This window comes from Palaemon carinicauda, chromosome 6, assembly GCF_036898095.1.
Source record: "Palaemon carinicauda isolate YSFRI2023 chromosome 6, ASM3689809v2, whole genome shotgun sequence".
In the NCBI taxonomy this organism is placed as follows: Eukaryota; Metazoa; Arthropoda; class Malacostraca; order Decapoda; family Palaemonidae; genus Palaemon; species Palaemon carinicauda.
Genome location: NC_090730.1, coordinates 80,482,293 through 80,500,501, shown reverse-complemented (window position 1 = coordinate 80,500,501; position 18,209 = coordinate 80,482,293). Strand labels below are relative to the sequence as shown.

General features: G+C 37.5%; 2 protein-coding genes across 2 annotated transcripts; one reads left to right on the top strand and one right to left on the bottom strand.

Annotated features, from left to right (window-relative positions):
- Nucleotides 1-2,701: 2,701 nt before the first annotated feature.
- Nucleotides 2,702-6,160, top strand: LOC137643111 (uncharacterized). The gene is made up of 2 exons (XM_068375958.1): nt 2,702-4,111; nt 6,002-6,160. Exons 1-2 carry the CDS (start codon nt 2,702-2,704, stop codon nt 6,158-6,160), a joined length of 1,569 nt encoding a protein of 522 aa, XP_068232059.1.
- A 90-nt stretch (nt 6,161-6,250) lies between these two features.
- Nucleotides 6,251-8,947, bottom strand: LOC137643110 (uncharacterized). The gene is made up of 4 exons (XM_068375956.1): nt 8,197-8,947; nt 7,681-8,025; nt 7,199-7,398; nt 6,251-6,778 (listed from the first exon to the last, which is right to left on the bottom strand). Exons 1-4 carry the CDS (start codon nt 8,945-8,947, stop codon nt 6,251-6,253), a joined length of 1,824 nt encoding a protein of 607 aa, XP_068232057.1.
- Nucleotides 8,948-18,209: the final 9,262 nt, after the last annotated feature.

The following is an 18,209-nucleotide window of genomic DNA, read 5'->3' as shown; positions in this document are numbered from 1 at the left end:
AGAAAGTATATGTTTGATAAATGAAAATAACGTAATAATAAATGATGACGAGGAAAATAATCTTTGGTTCAAAACAAGACTAAAAAACTACTAAACTATACACAAAAGTCTTATTTTGAGTTTATTTTCATCAAAGAAATCAATGATTCATTTCAGGCTTCAAAAAACATTTATTATAATAATCTAAAGTGTAAAATATTTCCCCGTAAATCTTAATTTGATAATTATATTTCTTCGTTTCAAAGAGGATAAAATATATTTTTTAAACACAATTTTGTGGTTATATATACACCAACAATACAAAAATTCAACAAAGTACGCTACTAGCTAACTTGCAATATAGAAATAAATAATCATGAGCGTTCCTTTTTCAGATAACGTTTCAACCCTTTCAGACAAAATTGAAGGTGATGAACTCGAGGAACAGGAAATTAGGATAATCGACGATGAGAGTAACAGCTATAAAGACAATAAAATTTATTATGACTGGCAAAATCACCCGTTAAATTATAATATACATAATTTTTCATTTACACAAACATTCAACAATTCAAATGTGTATGTAAGAAAATCTATTTATTTGGATGATCAATCAAATGATCCAAATGTCAACAATTCTCTTATTTTTGATTATTTAAAAGACATTTAGGCATTGTTTAATAGAACCAATGAAATGAATGCGGAAAGGGCCTTTATGCTTTTAGATGTACAATAATCTGAATATAATATAGTAGGAATAAATGTTCAAAGTTACAGGGCCGTATCACTCAATCGGGGGGGTGTTATCAAAATTTTTGATAATAATGATAATATTGAGGATAAGGTTTATACTTTACGTATCCCCGTTCCTATCCATTCTATACCATACAATAATATTAAAGAACACGTTGAAAGATTTTTAAATGAATCGAATAACTTTTTATCACATAACGAGCATTTAGAAGAAGTGTTTGATGTATTACCTACTGAATATCCAAAAACGGAAGAAGATAAATCCCTTGGCTGGGAAAGTTATAACGAGGATTGTTACTTTGAATTTGTTAATGATGAATTATTGGGTATATATTATAGAAGATGTTTAAATTTTGATAGCAATTTATATCAATTTTTTTATTCTCAATATACGGAACACCCAAAACTCATAATGAAATTGAATCGAGTTTTTGAAATGTTACAAAAATATAATCATCTCTATGTTTTACATAATGTGTTAATTGAACATAATATTATAAAAGTTAATTTCCTAAAAAATGAGGTTACACAGTTGTCTTTTTATTATAAAATAAAAAAAAAAATGTAATAACAGTGTATGATATTACTAATGCAAATATAAAACTACAATATAACTTTGAACCAGCGATTGTTTCTTGTAGATACCGAGATTTATTTGATTAAATATTTTTTATTACAATTAAAAAATACAAACGATGAATATTCACCGATCATTTATAATAGTTTGTCTTATCCTTTCCATTATCCTCATTATGTACTATTTAGCTGAAATATTTATAAATCCAGTGGGAATAGGATTTATGGGACCAAAATATAATATAATTATTAAGGTCATCCAATTAATATTGATATCACCCATTTTTATTGGTACAATTTACTATTTAGTAATAGATAGAAAAAATGTAGAAAATGATTTTTATCATGATACTCTGATGAATAAAGAGCAATTTTTCCAAACTTTCCCAAATCCTTCTTACGAAAACACAGAAAACGAAAACACAATTGAATATATATCTCATAATGATCGAGCGTTATTAAGATAATAATTGATGAATTATAGTATGAGAATACAACGAATATTTCTATTACAACTTTTCAATATTGGAGAGAAAAATTAATTGAATAATTAATTCATCACACTTATTATTAACCAATAATAAATATATTATATTATATACTGTAGTATTTCTCGTAATTATTGCTCTTATGTTCTATTTGGATTATCTTTTTAAGGTTAGAGGCAATACTAAAATTTTCGGAATGAAAAAATTAGATTTAATAATTTTTCTTTTTTTTAATATTCTTTTGTGTTGTTGTTTTTATTTGTTTGGTGTTTTAAGAGAAAACTTAAAAATTATGATTCTTATCCTCATATTCAATTGTTTTTAGTTGATATAATAGAATTATCTTTTTTTTTCTTTTTAATTCTACAATATTATTATTAATTATTATTATATTCTAGTATTATTATTTTTTTTCCAAATTTTTTAATGTTTATATACTGTATATTACAAATGGTTTAACTTTTATTATTATCAATATAGTTAAAAAATTCAAGGAACAAAAATATTAAATGAAAGAAATTATTTTTTTTGTATGATATTTTCCCGTGGTAAATTTTTTTTTAATAATTCAAATTATAGATTTGGCGATAATATTTACGTGATGCATATATAAATGGAAGGGCGGCAAAGTTGACTCGAGTATTATAGCACTGTTTTCTATCATAAACACACGTCTGTGATTTGCTACTGCCGTTATACTTTTTTGTGGAGTAATTTACAGAAAAAAGAATTAAGCCAGCCAACCAACCATGAACACCCACAACCACAACGAGTTAAAGGATTTGGGTCAAATCAATTTAAATGCAAAATTATGCATCTTAAAAGAAGACGAAGATAATCCTCATTATTTTTTAAAGTTACCATCATTATATTTAAATGATTTAGGAGACTTTTGCAATATAGCAATGATTGATGTATCAGGTTCTATGTGCTCGTGTTGGAAAAATCTTATGGGTGGATGGAATAATCATATAGCTCCGAAACTTTTGGGAACTACTCACGTATACGCCTTTGCGAGCAATGTAAAAAAAAGACCAGAATGTGAACTAAACAATAGTTATTTTGATAGGGGAATGACAAACCTTACAGACGCCCTCTCTACAATCCAAACTGAAATATATAAATGTAGAGAAAAGAATATAAATGTTTTATTAGTTGTAGATGGACACCATACCGAATCGTATACAAACACTCCTGAATCTATTATCAAAGGCATGAAACTTCCCAAAGAAAAAATGTGTAATGTTTTCATTCTTGGTATTGGTGGCAGTTTTCCAGTTCAATATAGCATAGGCATACGTTCAAAATTACATAATGGTCACGAGAATATACCTTCATTGTTTTGGGCTAAAAACGACCATGAGATACAGGAAGTGATAAAGAATATCGGTGATGAACTTTCTCGGAGCAATCATTCCTCCGTGGTAAGTTTAAATATACCGGGATTTTTGTTGCCGGGATCTTCAGTGCAACATGATTTCCACGCGGGTGATTGGATATACATGCCCCACGAAATAGAAAATCTTGATCAATTTCAAATAAGATATAAAAATTGTATTGGGACTTTATGTTTAAAGCCCATAGAAGGCACGGTAGAAATTATGGAAGAAATATTTTGTCAATGGCATTCAACTCTTATTAAACTACACACACTAGATAAAACTACACCAAAAGGTGTAATAGATTTAGAAAAGAAAATATTTGAATTTTACATAAAACAAAAACCCAAAGAAGAACATAAATATTCTATTAAACAGAGGATAAAAAATAACCAAAAGAAGCACGAAGATAATATACCTTATGAAGATCGGTTTCATCAGCAAATACGTAAATTGGAAAATATTCTAATGCATGCAAAATATGAAAATGAAATACAATTAGCCAAAGATATACTGATTACATCTGTTGTTAGAAATAAATATCAAGAAAAATCTTTTCGACTTAAGGGACATACCGACGTGGATTATCATTCAGATGTTAAAGTATTTCTTCAAGTTCTCTCCCAAAATATGGAACAAATAAAGAATATTAGCGTATCACCGGACGAGTGCTGCTGCATTATAATGGGTTCTACAATAACTGATATTCAGGATGGAGATTTAAGAGAAATGATTGAAACATTTGATAAATTTGATTTTTTAAAATCATTTACTATTTCCGGAATTCCGGTATTTGCACCAACGAGAGATTCTGTATCTTTAAACCCCTGGTCATACTCTGTTAAAAATATAGTAACATCGCCCTATAGTATAATGAGTCAAATAGCATTAGAATCTTATGGTTCCGCACGCATGCAGGAAGGGGATCATAAGAAGGTAAAAATTAAATATGATGACCAACGAACAGAATTTAATGCCATTATTCCAATATTTTCTTCTGAACACGCCAAAATTATGCAACCAATTGTTAATACTAAAATATATGCAATGTGCTCAACATTTGCGATTACAAAAAATCCGTATATTATTGATTTCGACATACATATAGCCTCTTTGGCTGTAGTTTGGATAAGAAGTTTATTCGAAATTCAAACCTTTCCTATCCCAGAGCACGTAAAAAATCGTATGGAAAACATTGAGGCTACAGCAGAGTTGTATATGAATAACAGGAGATTTATCGTTTATTGTAATGCGTTATTAAATAATACCACACAAGCATTAATGACCGAAAGCATAGAGATAATTCCTTCATATAACAAAACCATAAAATGCGAATATCTTATTAAACCAGTATTTTTCCTTTTTATGGAAGCAAAAAAATCTATAATTTCAAATAACGATATAATTGGTATAATGAAATTAATACTCATTGAATATATTGGACGTTGTATTACAACTGCAGATAGATCGTCAAGTAAATATTACTGTAATTTCTATATAGAATCATTGGATGAGTTGATTACAGATTTGATTAAAAAGAAAACATCAAATCTTTATAATGAATATAATTTTCAGAATATACTAGAAAATTTCATACTTTAGAAGAAGTTTCTAAGGCTGCTAAAAAAATTACGAACGAAAGCGGCGATTTATTGTACAACTTTGTACCAAAAGTATACATTGACAAAATTGAACAATTAAGAAATGTAGCATCTGCGGGTGATATCTCTTGGCAAACACTGAAATTTTTTTTGCGTTATATAGGACTAAATGAACTTGAAGTTGATTATTTATTTAGCGAAGAGAATATTTTTATTTATACATGCCACGCCTTAAGACACACATCATCCCGTATTCGTATGCAGAGTCCAATAGAGGATTTTGATCGGAGCTATACGTTTGTTTATGAAAATATTAAAAATGAACTATATAAAATTATTAGCGATCAGTTTCAATTAAATTTTACAAAAACTATGGAGGAAGCGTGGATCAAGGCATATCTAAACGCACACACCGAAATAGTAGAACCAATGACGCGCCAACAAATTATATCCGAGGCACAAAAAAGGGGTATTGATGTTACGAATGATTCGTTTGTGACCGTTTATAATAATTTTCGAGAATCAGGATTACTTTCAAATGCTTGTCAAACTCGGGCTTGTCACTATTATTTGTTCCCACGCAAAAATTACAATAATCATGCTAGTGTAGAAAGGAAAATGAGTAAAAATTTCCTTCACGGCTTACATAAAATATGTTATACACATCTAAATGATACCGAGGATGAAATTATGACAAAATTTAATTCACCAGAAATAACTATGGATAATATGAATGCTGTACGATATTTACAGAAAAAATATCAATGCTTATCGCTGGAAAGTTTGAATTAACTTACTTTAGTTTGTATATCAGGGGCTTGAATATATAAAACCAAAGAACTCTAATTCTCTTTAGATGTGTTTCCCAATCGTCGCTATAAATGATTAAGTCATCAATATATACTACACAGCCCTCTAAATCACAAGTAATAAAATTCATGAGCCTCTGAAAGGTGGCGGCTGCATTTTTCATACCGAATGGCATAACTTTACATTCATACAGTCCGTCACCTGTCACAAATGCAGAAATTTTCCTTGCCCTGGGAGAAAGACCGACCTGCCAGTAGCCTTTCAACAAATAAAATTTGCTAATGTATTTAGCAGATCCAACACGGTCAATACAATCTTCCATCCGAGGCAAAGGGAAAGAATCTGTCTTTGTAAGAGAGTTAACCTTACGATAATCAAAGCAGAGTCTATGCTCGCCACCCTCCTTTTTAACCAGTACCACAGGAGAGCTCCAGGGACTACAACTGGGTTCTACCAGCCCGTGGTCAAGCATATACTTTACTTTGTCTTTCACAATGTCCCTTTTGAAAGGATTCAACCTATACGGACTCTGTTTGATAGGGCTTGCCTCCCCTACATCAACATCATGTTCTAAAATGTTAGTTCGTCCTGGTACATCCTGAAATAAATCTTTATAATCATTAATTAACATTGTTAAGGACGTTGCTTTGTCCTTTTCCAGGTGCTAAAATTTAACATCAAGGTTATTAAGAATACTCGAATTGTTGGACAGACCATCAGGTCCCACAGATAACTTAATGTCTACCATAGGATCTACTTCTACTTCTACCAGTGACACTGGTTCTACATCTACCTCTACCTCTCTACTAACAAAAGGTTTTAACATATTAATGTTACAAATTTGGGTTTTTCGACGTCTTTCAGGCGTCTCAATAAGGTAATTAACATTATTCAGTTTCTTAAGTACCTTCCACGGACTTGAGAAACAAGCCTTGAGTGGATTCCCAGGCATGGGAAGCAGTACCAAGACCCTGTCTCCTGGATCAAAATGTCTCATCTGGGTACCAACGTCATAATTTGTTTTCATAGTAGCTTGAGCCTTTGTTAAATTTTCCCGGGCAAAGGTCCAAGCTCTGTGAAGTTTCTCCTGTAAATTAGATAAATAGTCTAATACATTCATATCTGGGGTTTCTCCCTCCCAGTGTTCCCTCACAACATCCAATGGACCACGAACACGATGTCCAAATATAAGCTGAAATGGAGAAAAACCCAAAGTCTCATTAGGTGTTGACCTGATTGCAAATAAAGCGTAAGGGATCTCTTTGTCCCATTCACAACCTGTTTCCAGACAAAATTTTCTTAAGATAGATTTAAGAGTTTGGTGGAATCGCTCCACTTGGCCCTGACTTTCAGGGTGATAAGGGGAAGTAGTAACATGGTCAATCCCTAACTCATTCATTTTTTGCTTAAAGTACCTACTTGTAAAGTTCGTACCACAGTCACTTTGAATAATTTTGGGAATACCAAATCTCGTAAAGAAGCCAACCAGTGCCTCGACAATTTTCTCCCCTCTAATACTCCGCAGTGGGACAGCCTCAGGGAATCGTGACATCCTATCAACCATAGTCAAAATATATTCATGTCCCCCGCGTGTCCGCGGTAAAGGACTTACCACATCAACAATCACCTCCCTGAAAGGTTCCCCCACTGACGGAATAGGAATCAAAAGAGCTTTTGGAATTTTCTGATTTGGCTTCCCCACGAGTTGACATACCTTACAAGATAATACGTGTCTCTTTACATCACGACGCATTCCAGGCCAGAAAAAATGTTCAGAGAGTTTCTGGAATGTCTTCCTGACCCCGAAATGTCCTGCAAGGTTATTCTCATGTGCTAGAATTAACAACTTAGAACGGTATCGTTCTGGAATTACCAATTGTTTCCTAACCTCAGCCTGATCAGCAGGTGCATTAACTGACCTACTGACTCTGTACACCAAACCACCTTATTTAAGAAAAACAGGTTTTGATAAATCATCATCAACATCAAAATTAGAATCATCAAAATTAGAAAACTCATTTGCTTGGGCATCTTATAAAGCCTCAACATCCCATTCAACATCATTAAACAAAATATTTTTACTACTACTATTACTACAACTACTCGTCATCATGTCAGTCGTCTGTCCATTAATATCATCAAAGTTTAAATTAACATTATCGAGATCAATCTCTCGAGCACGAGAACGAGTAATAACCGAGGTGGGTTCACATACAGAAACATCTAAATACCTATCATCCTCTAACTCTGTAACACTCAAAATTGGGAAATAATTTGCTTCGTCATGCAACACCAAATCATTAGCAAATAACATGTCAATACCGGGAAGAGGTAAACTGTCGACAATTGCCAGTTTTACCGTTCCCTTGTAATACTCTGTTTCTAGATACATGTTTTCGAGAGGATAGGAGGCAATAGTATCAGGAAATCCTCCAAGAACTACAAAATCAGTATTTGAAAATTTAAACCCACTAGGAACAGACTTTTTTAAAATTAAAGATTGTGCTGCACCAGTGTCACGAAGAATCTTAATACTACGTCCTATTCGTTTGTCAACATCAGTAAAAATAGTTCCATTAGATATGTACTTTGCAAATTTTAGTCATTTACTTTCGTTTGATACCTCTTTCTTTGAAGATTTCTCAGCAGAGACAATATTAACAGCCTCCTTATTCCTTTCCAAGTAACTTTTCATAGCAAAGCAATTCGCTTTTATATGACCCTTCCTATTACACCAATAACACCTTAAACTAGACTCTTGGGATTCTCTACGTTCACTACCACCACCAGACCTACTACTATTCACGTAACTACGTGATTCTACACTTCCGTTTTTACTGCTATCTACATTACGGTTAACACCTTTATTTTGATCAAAATCAGTAGAACTTTTCTGATAAGGTTTTCCCTGGTGAAAATTTCCATTACGGGGAGAAAACTTTTTGGAAAAATCTTTTACCAAGTCTTGCCTATGTGCAAGGGAGTACTCATCGGAAGCAATTGCCACCTCCTGTAAAGAATCAATCTTCAACTCCTCCAAATGAATCTTTAGCTCCCTTGACACAGACCTCTTAAATTCTTCGGTCAAAATTAATTCCCGCAATTTTCCCGTGTCAACCTCCTTGGACTTTAACCAGTCGTCCATGAACTGTTCTTTCTTCCTGGCAAATTCCACGAAAGTCATATCCGGATTCTTTTTAAAGTTCCTAAACTTTTGTCTGTACGCCTCCGGAACAAGATCGTAAGCTTTCAGAATTATCGCTTTCACTGAATCATAATCAGATGACAAACCCTCGTTAAGTGTATTATATACACGCTGGGACTTACCTTTTAAGCGACACTGGACCAACGTGGTCCACATGTCCCGAGGCCATTTCAATTTCTTAGCTATTCTTTCAAAAGAAATTAAGAATTCAGAGACGTCTTCCTCATTAAATTGGGGAACAAGTTTCAGGGCACTTAACAGGTTAAAACTATCCTTATCACTACAATTACTACCATTATTAGCTCCCATCTGCAATTTTAAACATTGGATTTCATGATCCCTTTCCTTTGCTCTTTCTTCAGCTTGTAGCTGAAGTGCTTTATACTCCAACTCCTTAATCCTAGATTGCTCCTTTAAAATATCCAATTTCAGTTGGGTTACCTCACCATCATTCTCATTATTTTCATTACCTGTTTCCCCATTTTTATTTCTAAGGTGGGACCTACCACCTTATTTTCACCATTTTCATCACCATACTAAGTTTCCTCATCACTGATGCTACCTACGGGTTCTTTAAACATCCTAGCAGCTTTAATAACCTCAAATAACAGCCAAAATATGTTATGAACTTTAAATCACTAATTGCAGCAAAAGAAACAGGCTCTTTTCCTTTTAATGATCAGTGCCACAAAGGTTAGAATTTAAAGCCAAGGGGCAAGATCTCCAAACAGTGAAAACCACAAAGAAAAACACTCAAAGAGGATAACAAAAATTACTCATAAAAAACTTGAACATTTATTATACACAAAGAAATATTACTCTAAACCCGCAAAATTGTATATAAAAAAAACTGATTTGGGTTTACAAAAATAATTCACCTAAAAATAATCCTCATTCATCCGATAGAACAAGAAACAGTAATTAGGAGGAGGAAGGAAAACAACCTATCTCTAGAAAGCCCTGAAAGTTTTCAAGAGGAAGAAAATAAAAGGGGGAAATGACCTTAATCCTAGATTATACAATTAAAGAAGAAAAAAAAAGTTCACATACATAAATATTTAAATTAGTTATCACCAATATATATTGACCCAGCATCAAAGGTAGTTTCACTAAATAAACTCTACGGATGATACCTCCATCATTTAACACAACCTGACGTCGATCCACTGTTCTGGAATCACGAGGTCTGTAACCGGAGGATACACTGACCAGCGTCAGTAACGTCAACAGTAAAATACTCAGTTTATATCCTTACCAGCTATCAAAACAGAATCAAGCATTTTCACGACTCCGGAGGTTCCAAGACGAAGGCAGGACCAGGATGCCCTCCCAGGGGCAGCAGGAATGTCTCGAGGGGTAGAGACGAAAACGGTAGTGTATATCAAACTGTCACAACACAGGAAGAACGCCCAATCAGGGTACAGGAGGCGTCTCAAAACAAGGCCGCAGCTACCACAACAACTTCAGTAATCAGGAGGAGGAACACCATCACTGTCCTCCGCAATACGGTAGAAAAGGGGGCCCTTAAATACAGCAAGGCCTTCAGGAAATAGATATCTCCGTGTCGTTCAGGAATATGGTCAGAGAACCTCCAAGCTAAGGAGCCGAATCCACACTCCCTTCATCCTCAGTCAAAGGTCCCCACCAAAAGTCGGGCAACGAACATCAAATCACCAAACAACCAAGCTGGTGAATAATTACATGAAAAGAAAAAAAAAAAACAACAACTCATGGGCGAGGTACCACTTATATAATAACAACCTTCGGTGGGAGCGAGAAAAACCTAAACCAGTCTTTTCTTATTTTAAATTTTGTGGCAAAACAGAAATATAATGAAAGCAACTAATGAAATTTACTTTACAGGCCACGAATAAAATTAAGCAAATTATTACAATATATATATATATATATATATATATATATATATATATATATATATATATATATATATATATATATATATATATATATATATATCAAAAAGGCCCATAAAAGAAACACAGGAAATATGAATAAATCACACTATATTTCGGTCAATAAACATTGACCCTCTTCAGGATGTAAAGTAAAAGTGAGGATTACAGTGGAGAGTGACGGTTTATATATGAAAGCAACTATAGAACAATTGAACACACCCTTTTGCTTTCATATATAAACCGTCACTCTCCACTGTAATCCTCACTTTTACTTTACATCCTGAAGAGGGTCGATGTTTATTGACCGAAATATAGTGTGATTTATTCATATTTCCTGTGTTTCTTTTATGGGCCTTTTTGAAAAAACATGTTAAACTGTTCGATTACAGTTATAAGTAAGACATATATATATATATATATATATATATATATATATATATATATATATGTATATATATATAAGTATATATATATGTATATATATATATATATATATATATATATATATATATATATATATATATATATATATATATATATATATATATATATATATATATATATATATATATATATATATATATATATGTATATATATATATATATATAAATATATATATATATATATATATATATATATATATATATATATATATATATATATATATATATATATACATATATATATATATATATATATATATATATATATATATATATATATATATATATATATATATATATATATATATATATATATATATATATATATATATATATATATATATATATATATATATATATATATATATATATATATATATATATATATACATATATATATATGTATATATATATATATATATATATATATATATATATATATATATATATGTATATATATACATATATATATATATATGTATATATATATATATATATATATATATATATATATATATATATATATATATATGTATATATATATATATATATATATATACATATATATATATGTATATGTATATATATATATATATATATATATATATATATATATATATATATATATATATATATAATGAAAGCAACTTAATGAAATTTACTTTAAAGGCCGCGAATAAAATTAAGCAAATTATTACAATATATATATATATATATATATATATATATATATATATATATATATATATATATATATATATATATATATATATATGGGGCTCAAGCCATGTCGTCCTGATGGAAGTTCCTATTGGGTAGCTTCCTAGGGTATATTACAACTACGGCGATATTCCCAGAGAATTTACCTTAAGGTACCAGAATTCTAACTCCTGGAGCAAATATCCCTCGGGAAAGGGATATCGCGACATATCAGAGGACGTATTCTTGACATGCCACATGGCAATCTGCACCCCGAACAGAGATTTCGTATCGCAGGGGGCAATTGGCAAGAAACGAATTCGGGAAAGAAAAAGGGGGAGCCGCTCCCAAGGCTCCCTATCTCCCGTTTCGTAAGCGTGCCTGGCGCCAATCCTGGCGCCATCTGTATTCCTTTTTGCGTAGCTTAACAACTCGGTGTTTTTTTCCCGTGTTTCTCGCAAATCTTGGATTTATTCTGCTTTTCATGGCTTCTCCATCTTTGTCGGCCTCTGATAAGTTGAGTACCATGTCTTTTATGTATAAATGTAGGCTCTTGGTAAATTTTTAAGTGATTAATAGGTTTAATCTTTGTTACAAGAGCCGTAGCCTACCGGAGGCGTCATGGACGCTGTCGCTCGCTAGGTACAAGTTTAGTTAGTCAGAGCGACATTCCCGGTTGTTTTGCTTTAATAAATTTTAGCTATTTAGCATTACATAGGATTTCCTTTCGTGCTTAGTATTATTTTGGCGAAGTATTCGCCATTCTGGCCTACGCTAGGCCATGTAGCCTAGTCGTTTGGTCCTAGTACTTCATGCATGATTTTGGTTTTTCCGAGTGTATTAAAATTTTATTGAAGCTTTAGGCTATGTTTTATACATATAAGATTATGTGGAATATTTCCAAGATAGTATACGAGTGAGTTTCGGTGATTTAGGTAATCGATTCTCTTGGTGCCTAGGCTAAGTTGCTTATGGAGCCTTAGTATACTTTCTCATACTCCCCGGTTGCTTTCTTTTCTTCGGAGAAGGTATGCAATCCCTTTCCCTCTGTTTAAGCCTTAGGCTTATCCCTAAGTGGTTTATCTGAATTAATTTTCGATAAAACTATACTGGGGTGTTACTGTACCTTCCTGTTCCAGTAAGTCTGGTTCAAAGAGGGACAGAACAACAGAGTTTTTTAGTCTGAGTCTGTGTTTGTCTGGCTTGGGGTAGAGTCTCCCTCGCTGGCCTGACACAGACATAGGTGGCTTAGCCTCCTTAGGTCACTACCGAAGGTTTCTGTACGAGATGATTCCTTCTTTTGTGATCTACCAGACTAGTCCTTGTTGCTGTTCTCGGGGGAGGATAAGTTTCTTTCCCTGGGAGTAGCAACACCTTCCTTGCTTTGGTGCTCTGGGAGCTGGCAAGTATTGCTGGCCTCCCCCCTTGGATCTCCCTTAGGCTAAGATAAGTTTCTTGGCTGCGGGTGATCCGTCACTAAAGCAAGGTTGGTAGGACCCTCTTTTGTCCCTTCCCCCTCTATCTCCGTAATGGCCCAGCCATTACAGTACTGTACGTCATTCTACATCTGGACCTAGAATAGGTTAGGATGTGGAATTGACTCAGTCCCTTGCCGGCCGGCAGAGGTGCCGGCCGGCAAGGGTCTTCTGTTTTGAGTGCTGCCCGGACCTCCCTTGGTCCCTCATCCATGCTGGCTGCAGAGTCAGACGGCATTGGTCAGGAAGCCTGAATTAGATTCTCCCCTTCCTTATATGCACTCTTGCGGATTGCCGGGCTTGGAGGTAGTGTACACTCTTATCCCGGCATCCATTCTGTTTTTCTTCTAGTGCTGTACCCGACCCGGCTGCCGGCCTATTAGGCCGGCAGCCGGGCGGTTGTAGTCCTCTGGTTCTTTTGCTGCCGGCTGGCATTGGTCCTGTACCTTTGCCGGCCGGCTTATGTCAGCTCTTGTCTGCCGGTCACCAAGAGTGTGGCCGGCAGCCGGGTACTACCTTGTGTAGTTGCCGGCCGGCAGTATTTGCCGGCCGACATTGGCTGTTGCCGGCCGGCAAATGCATTTGAACCAGCGTTCTGCCGCCTTATAGCTGTTAAGTAGTATACTTTAAAGCTAGTTATGGTGTGTGCCGGCCGGCAAGTGCCGGCCGGCACATAACCTCCTATACTGTACTAGTATTCTTCAGTATAACATATACTGTAAGAAGAAAACTATGGTATGGGTTTTGGTACAGCACTGTGTGTTCTAACACTTTTGTGTTTTCTTGCACAGCCCTTTGCTGTTGCCCTTCAGATAGGAAAGTGAGTTCTTTCCTGTCTATTATCCAGGATTTTAAAATCATTGCTTAGGTGTGAGCTCCACCTGTTTCCTCTGGAAACTTTGCATTGGTTATTCTAGAAGAGATTAACCATTTGATTTTATTATCTGGAAGGCTGCAACAATGGGTTGTGAGGGAAACACAAGTGTGTGTCTTTCCTTTAAGAATTGTTATGCTATACTATGCATATCCAGTGATACATAGTTCACTTGATACTCATGGAAATTTCTTCTCTTTACAGGAGGACCCTCCGAAGTGCGGAAGTGTTTTCTGCAACGTCCGCAGCAAGAACCTCTGCGGACATGAGTTTTGTAGTAGACACGCAGCATGCGCTGTCTCCAAGGATGATCTCCAGTATTGGGACCCTCAGGTATGTATTGTGTGCACTAACCTGATTACTGAGGCCTTTGATTCCCCTAGGACGGCGGAATCAAGGGATAAAGCAAGGGAGAAGCTTCGTACCTGGGTAAGGGGCTTCCAAAAGAACACCTCTGGCCCTTATCTTCCAAGTGAGAAGATGAGGGCGTATCTTTTCCCTAAGGCATCAGCTGATGCAGTGATTCCCCAGCCTCAAGAGGAGATCCCCCAAGCTCAGATCCAGGTGGATGCTGAAGTTGCGGTCGCGATGAAAGACATCCAGTTAGATGACAGGATGTCTGACGTGGACGAGCGTCTGGAGGAAGACCTCCTGGCAGAAGGCCAGGATGAAACTCAAGTCCCAGACGTTGTAGAGGAAGAGGTCGACGAGGTGTCAGCTACTCCGGTTCAGATTCCGGAGCCTATTCCCTCAACATCGGCCGGTCTCCCAGTAGAGCTGGGACAGGCCCTCTCTTCTATTGTTGGAATGATCCAACAAATGCAGAAGGAGAATCAGGAGAAGGCGGCTGCAATGGAACTGTGGATGCAGTGCCTTGCAGAATCACATGGGCCCCAGAAAAGGCTCAATGTGAAAGACCTTCCCTTGTGCTCAGGTGCTAACCCATGGAGATATGCTGAGCACATACCGATGACGACTGGAAAGATCGTCATCTCGGATAAGCTGGGCTCAGTTCCCCTAGAGGAGGTGGAATTCTGGCCCAGCAAGGCATCATATCCGGACTGTTATGTCCGGCTGAGGAAGGAACCAGCTTCAAAGGAGGAGACAGAGCCGAAGGAGGTCATTGTGATGGACCATGCTAAGGCTCAAGCTCTACTTTCATCCTCGATGAAAGAGAGGGGCTTCTCTAACTCAAAGGTAGCTGCATTGAGCAAGAAGCTCCCTTCCTTTGTGTCCTCTCCTGCTAGAGCCTTCCCCTTTTTACAAAAAGGGTTTGCGGCTGTACTAAAAGCAGTCGAGGCCGGCAAGCCTTGCCCCTCCCTGGAGGAGTGTAAACCCTTGTCGCTGGCCCTGCCTATGGACCACAAAGACTGGAAGGACGTCCATCTTACGTTCTCAGTTGGAAAGTTGGAGGCTGATATCGCTGGACGGCAGTTCGGCGAGGACCTCCCCAAGCTGTCTGACTTTCTTTTGCGAAGAGAGTTCGAGACAAAAGAAAGACTGGCTGCCTCAATGTCTCTTCAGACTACTCTTGAGACGATGGCAAGTGACCCCAAGGTCCATGAAATGTTCATGGTGGTGGTTAAGACTCATCTGGCCACAGTGACGAAGGACCTTTATGGCTTCGTCAAGGCGAGGAGAGCTTGCAGGGAGTTCGTGTTCACCTCGGCTACGGTGAGGCACGAGCCAAGGAAACTAATCTCCTCCAACATTTGGGGAAAAGACCTTTTCCCTACCGATTTGGTCAAAGAAGTTGTTGATAAGGCCGCCTTGGAGAATAGAAACCTTCTCCAGAAGTGAGGCCTGGCTATCAAAAGAAAGTCTTCCCCGGATGAGGGTCCTCAACCAAAGAGGAAGACTATGAGGACTAGGTTACCGTCTTGGCCAGCCAAGCCCTTTAGACAGCAACAGCAACTGCAATTGCCATTGCCTCCAGTGCCCCAGATGGTGGCACAAACCCCGACCACTTTTCAGTGGGTACCCCAGGCTGTGTCGACACAGTCCACGGCATTCACCCCAACGTTCGAAGGGCAGTCTTCTTCCTTTCGAGCAAAGCCTAGAGGAGCAGCCAGAGGCTCGTCTAGGCGCCCCTCAAGGGGAAGGGGATTCAGGGGTGGTCGTGGTCAGGGAGGCAAGACCTTAGGACGGCAGTCCAAGTGAGATGATACCGGTAGGAGGGAGACTGATGAAATTTTGGGATCGATGGACCTTCGATCCCTGGGCCCACAGCCTACTCAAGAATGGACTGGGCTGGAGCTGGTACAGCACTCCACCCCCGTGCCTTCGGTTTTTCCAACACTCCACCCCCGTTCTGGAGGAGTACGTTCAAGAACTGTTGGAGAAAAATGTGATCCGAAAGGTGAAGTCCATCAAATTCCAAGGGAGGCTGTTTTGTGTTCCCAAGAAAGACTCGGAAAAGCTCAGAGTCATTCTGGACTTGTCGCCACTCAACAAGTTCATAGTGAATTGCAAATTCAAAATGCTAACACTGCAACACATAAGGACCTTACTGCCCAAGAGGGCATATTCCGTCTCTATAGACTTGTCAGACGCCTATTGGCACATCCCAATCAGCCGTCGACTCTCCCCCTACCTAGGGTTCAGGCTACAACGAAGACTATACGCCTTCAGAGCCATGCCATTCGGGCTAAACATAACCCCAAGGATTTTCACGAAGCTTGCGAGCGCAGCTCTCAAACAATTACGCCTAAAGGGAATTCAGGTAGTAGCCTACCTGGACGACTGGTTGGTGTGGGCAGCATCCGAGACAGAATGCTTGCAAGCTTCCAGTCAAGTGATCCAGTTCCTAGAGTACCTAGGCTTCAAGATCAACAGAAAAAAGTCTCGACTTTCTCCATCTCAAAAGTTCCAGTGGCTGGGAATCCACTGGGACCTTTTGTCACACCGTTTCTCCATCCCGGCGAAGAAAAGGAAGGAGATAGCGGGTTCTGTCAAGAGACTTCTAGATTCCGAAAGGATATCAAGACGCGAACAGGAGAGAGTACTGGGCTCTCTCCAGTCTGCTTCGGTGACAGACCCAGTGCTAAGAGCACAGCTAAAGGATGCAACCGGAGTTTGGAGAAGTTATGCATCAAACGAGCGAAGAGATCTGAGAAGACCAGTTCCGCTTCGGCTACGTACTCTTCTCCGGCCTTGGTCCCAAGCCAGACATCTAAAGAAGTCGGTTCTTCTTCAGCCACCTCCCCCGTCGGTGACGATTCACTCAGACGCCTCAAAGGAGGGATGGGGAGGTCACTCTCATCGGAAAGAAGTCCAGGGGACTCGGTCCAAGCTATTCAAGACCTTTCACATAAACTTTCTAGAAGCTATGGCAGTGCTCCTTACCTTAAAGAAAGTCTCCCCGCGTCACTCAATCCACATAAGGTTGGTGATGGACAGCGAGGTAGTTGTGAGATGCTTGAATCGACAAGGATCGAGGTCACCACCTCTCAACCAGGTGATGTTGGCCATTTTCCGATTGGCGGAAAAGAGGAAGTGGTACCTGTCGGCAGGTCACTTTCAAGGAGTCCGCAACGTGACAGCGGACGCTCTATCCAGGTTCACACCAATAGAGTCGGAATGGTCTTTAGACGCAGGATCATTCTCCTTCATTCTGAATCAAGTCCCAGAACTGCAGATAGACCTCTTTCCGACGAAAGACAACGAGAAGTTGCCCCTGTACGTGTCCCCGTACGAGGACCCCTTAGCGGAAGCAGTGGACGCGATGTCCCTCGACTGGAACAGATGGTCCAGGATTTATCTGTTCCCTCCTCACAACCTTCTGTTGAGGGTCCTCAACAAACTGAGATCCTTCAAGGGGGTAGCGGCAATAGTGGCCCACAAGTGGCCGAACAGCGTGTGGTTCCCCTTGGCATTGGAACTACAGCTGAAGTTTGTGCCGCTACCACATCCAGTTCTAACCCAGCGAGTCCAGAAGTCGACTGTCTGCGCTTCATTACAGAAAACCCGGACCTTGCAGCTCATGATTTTCTCTCCCTAGCGGTGAGAAA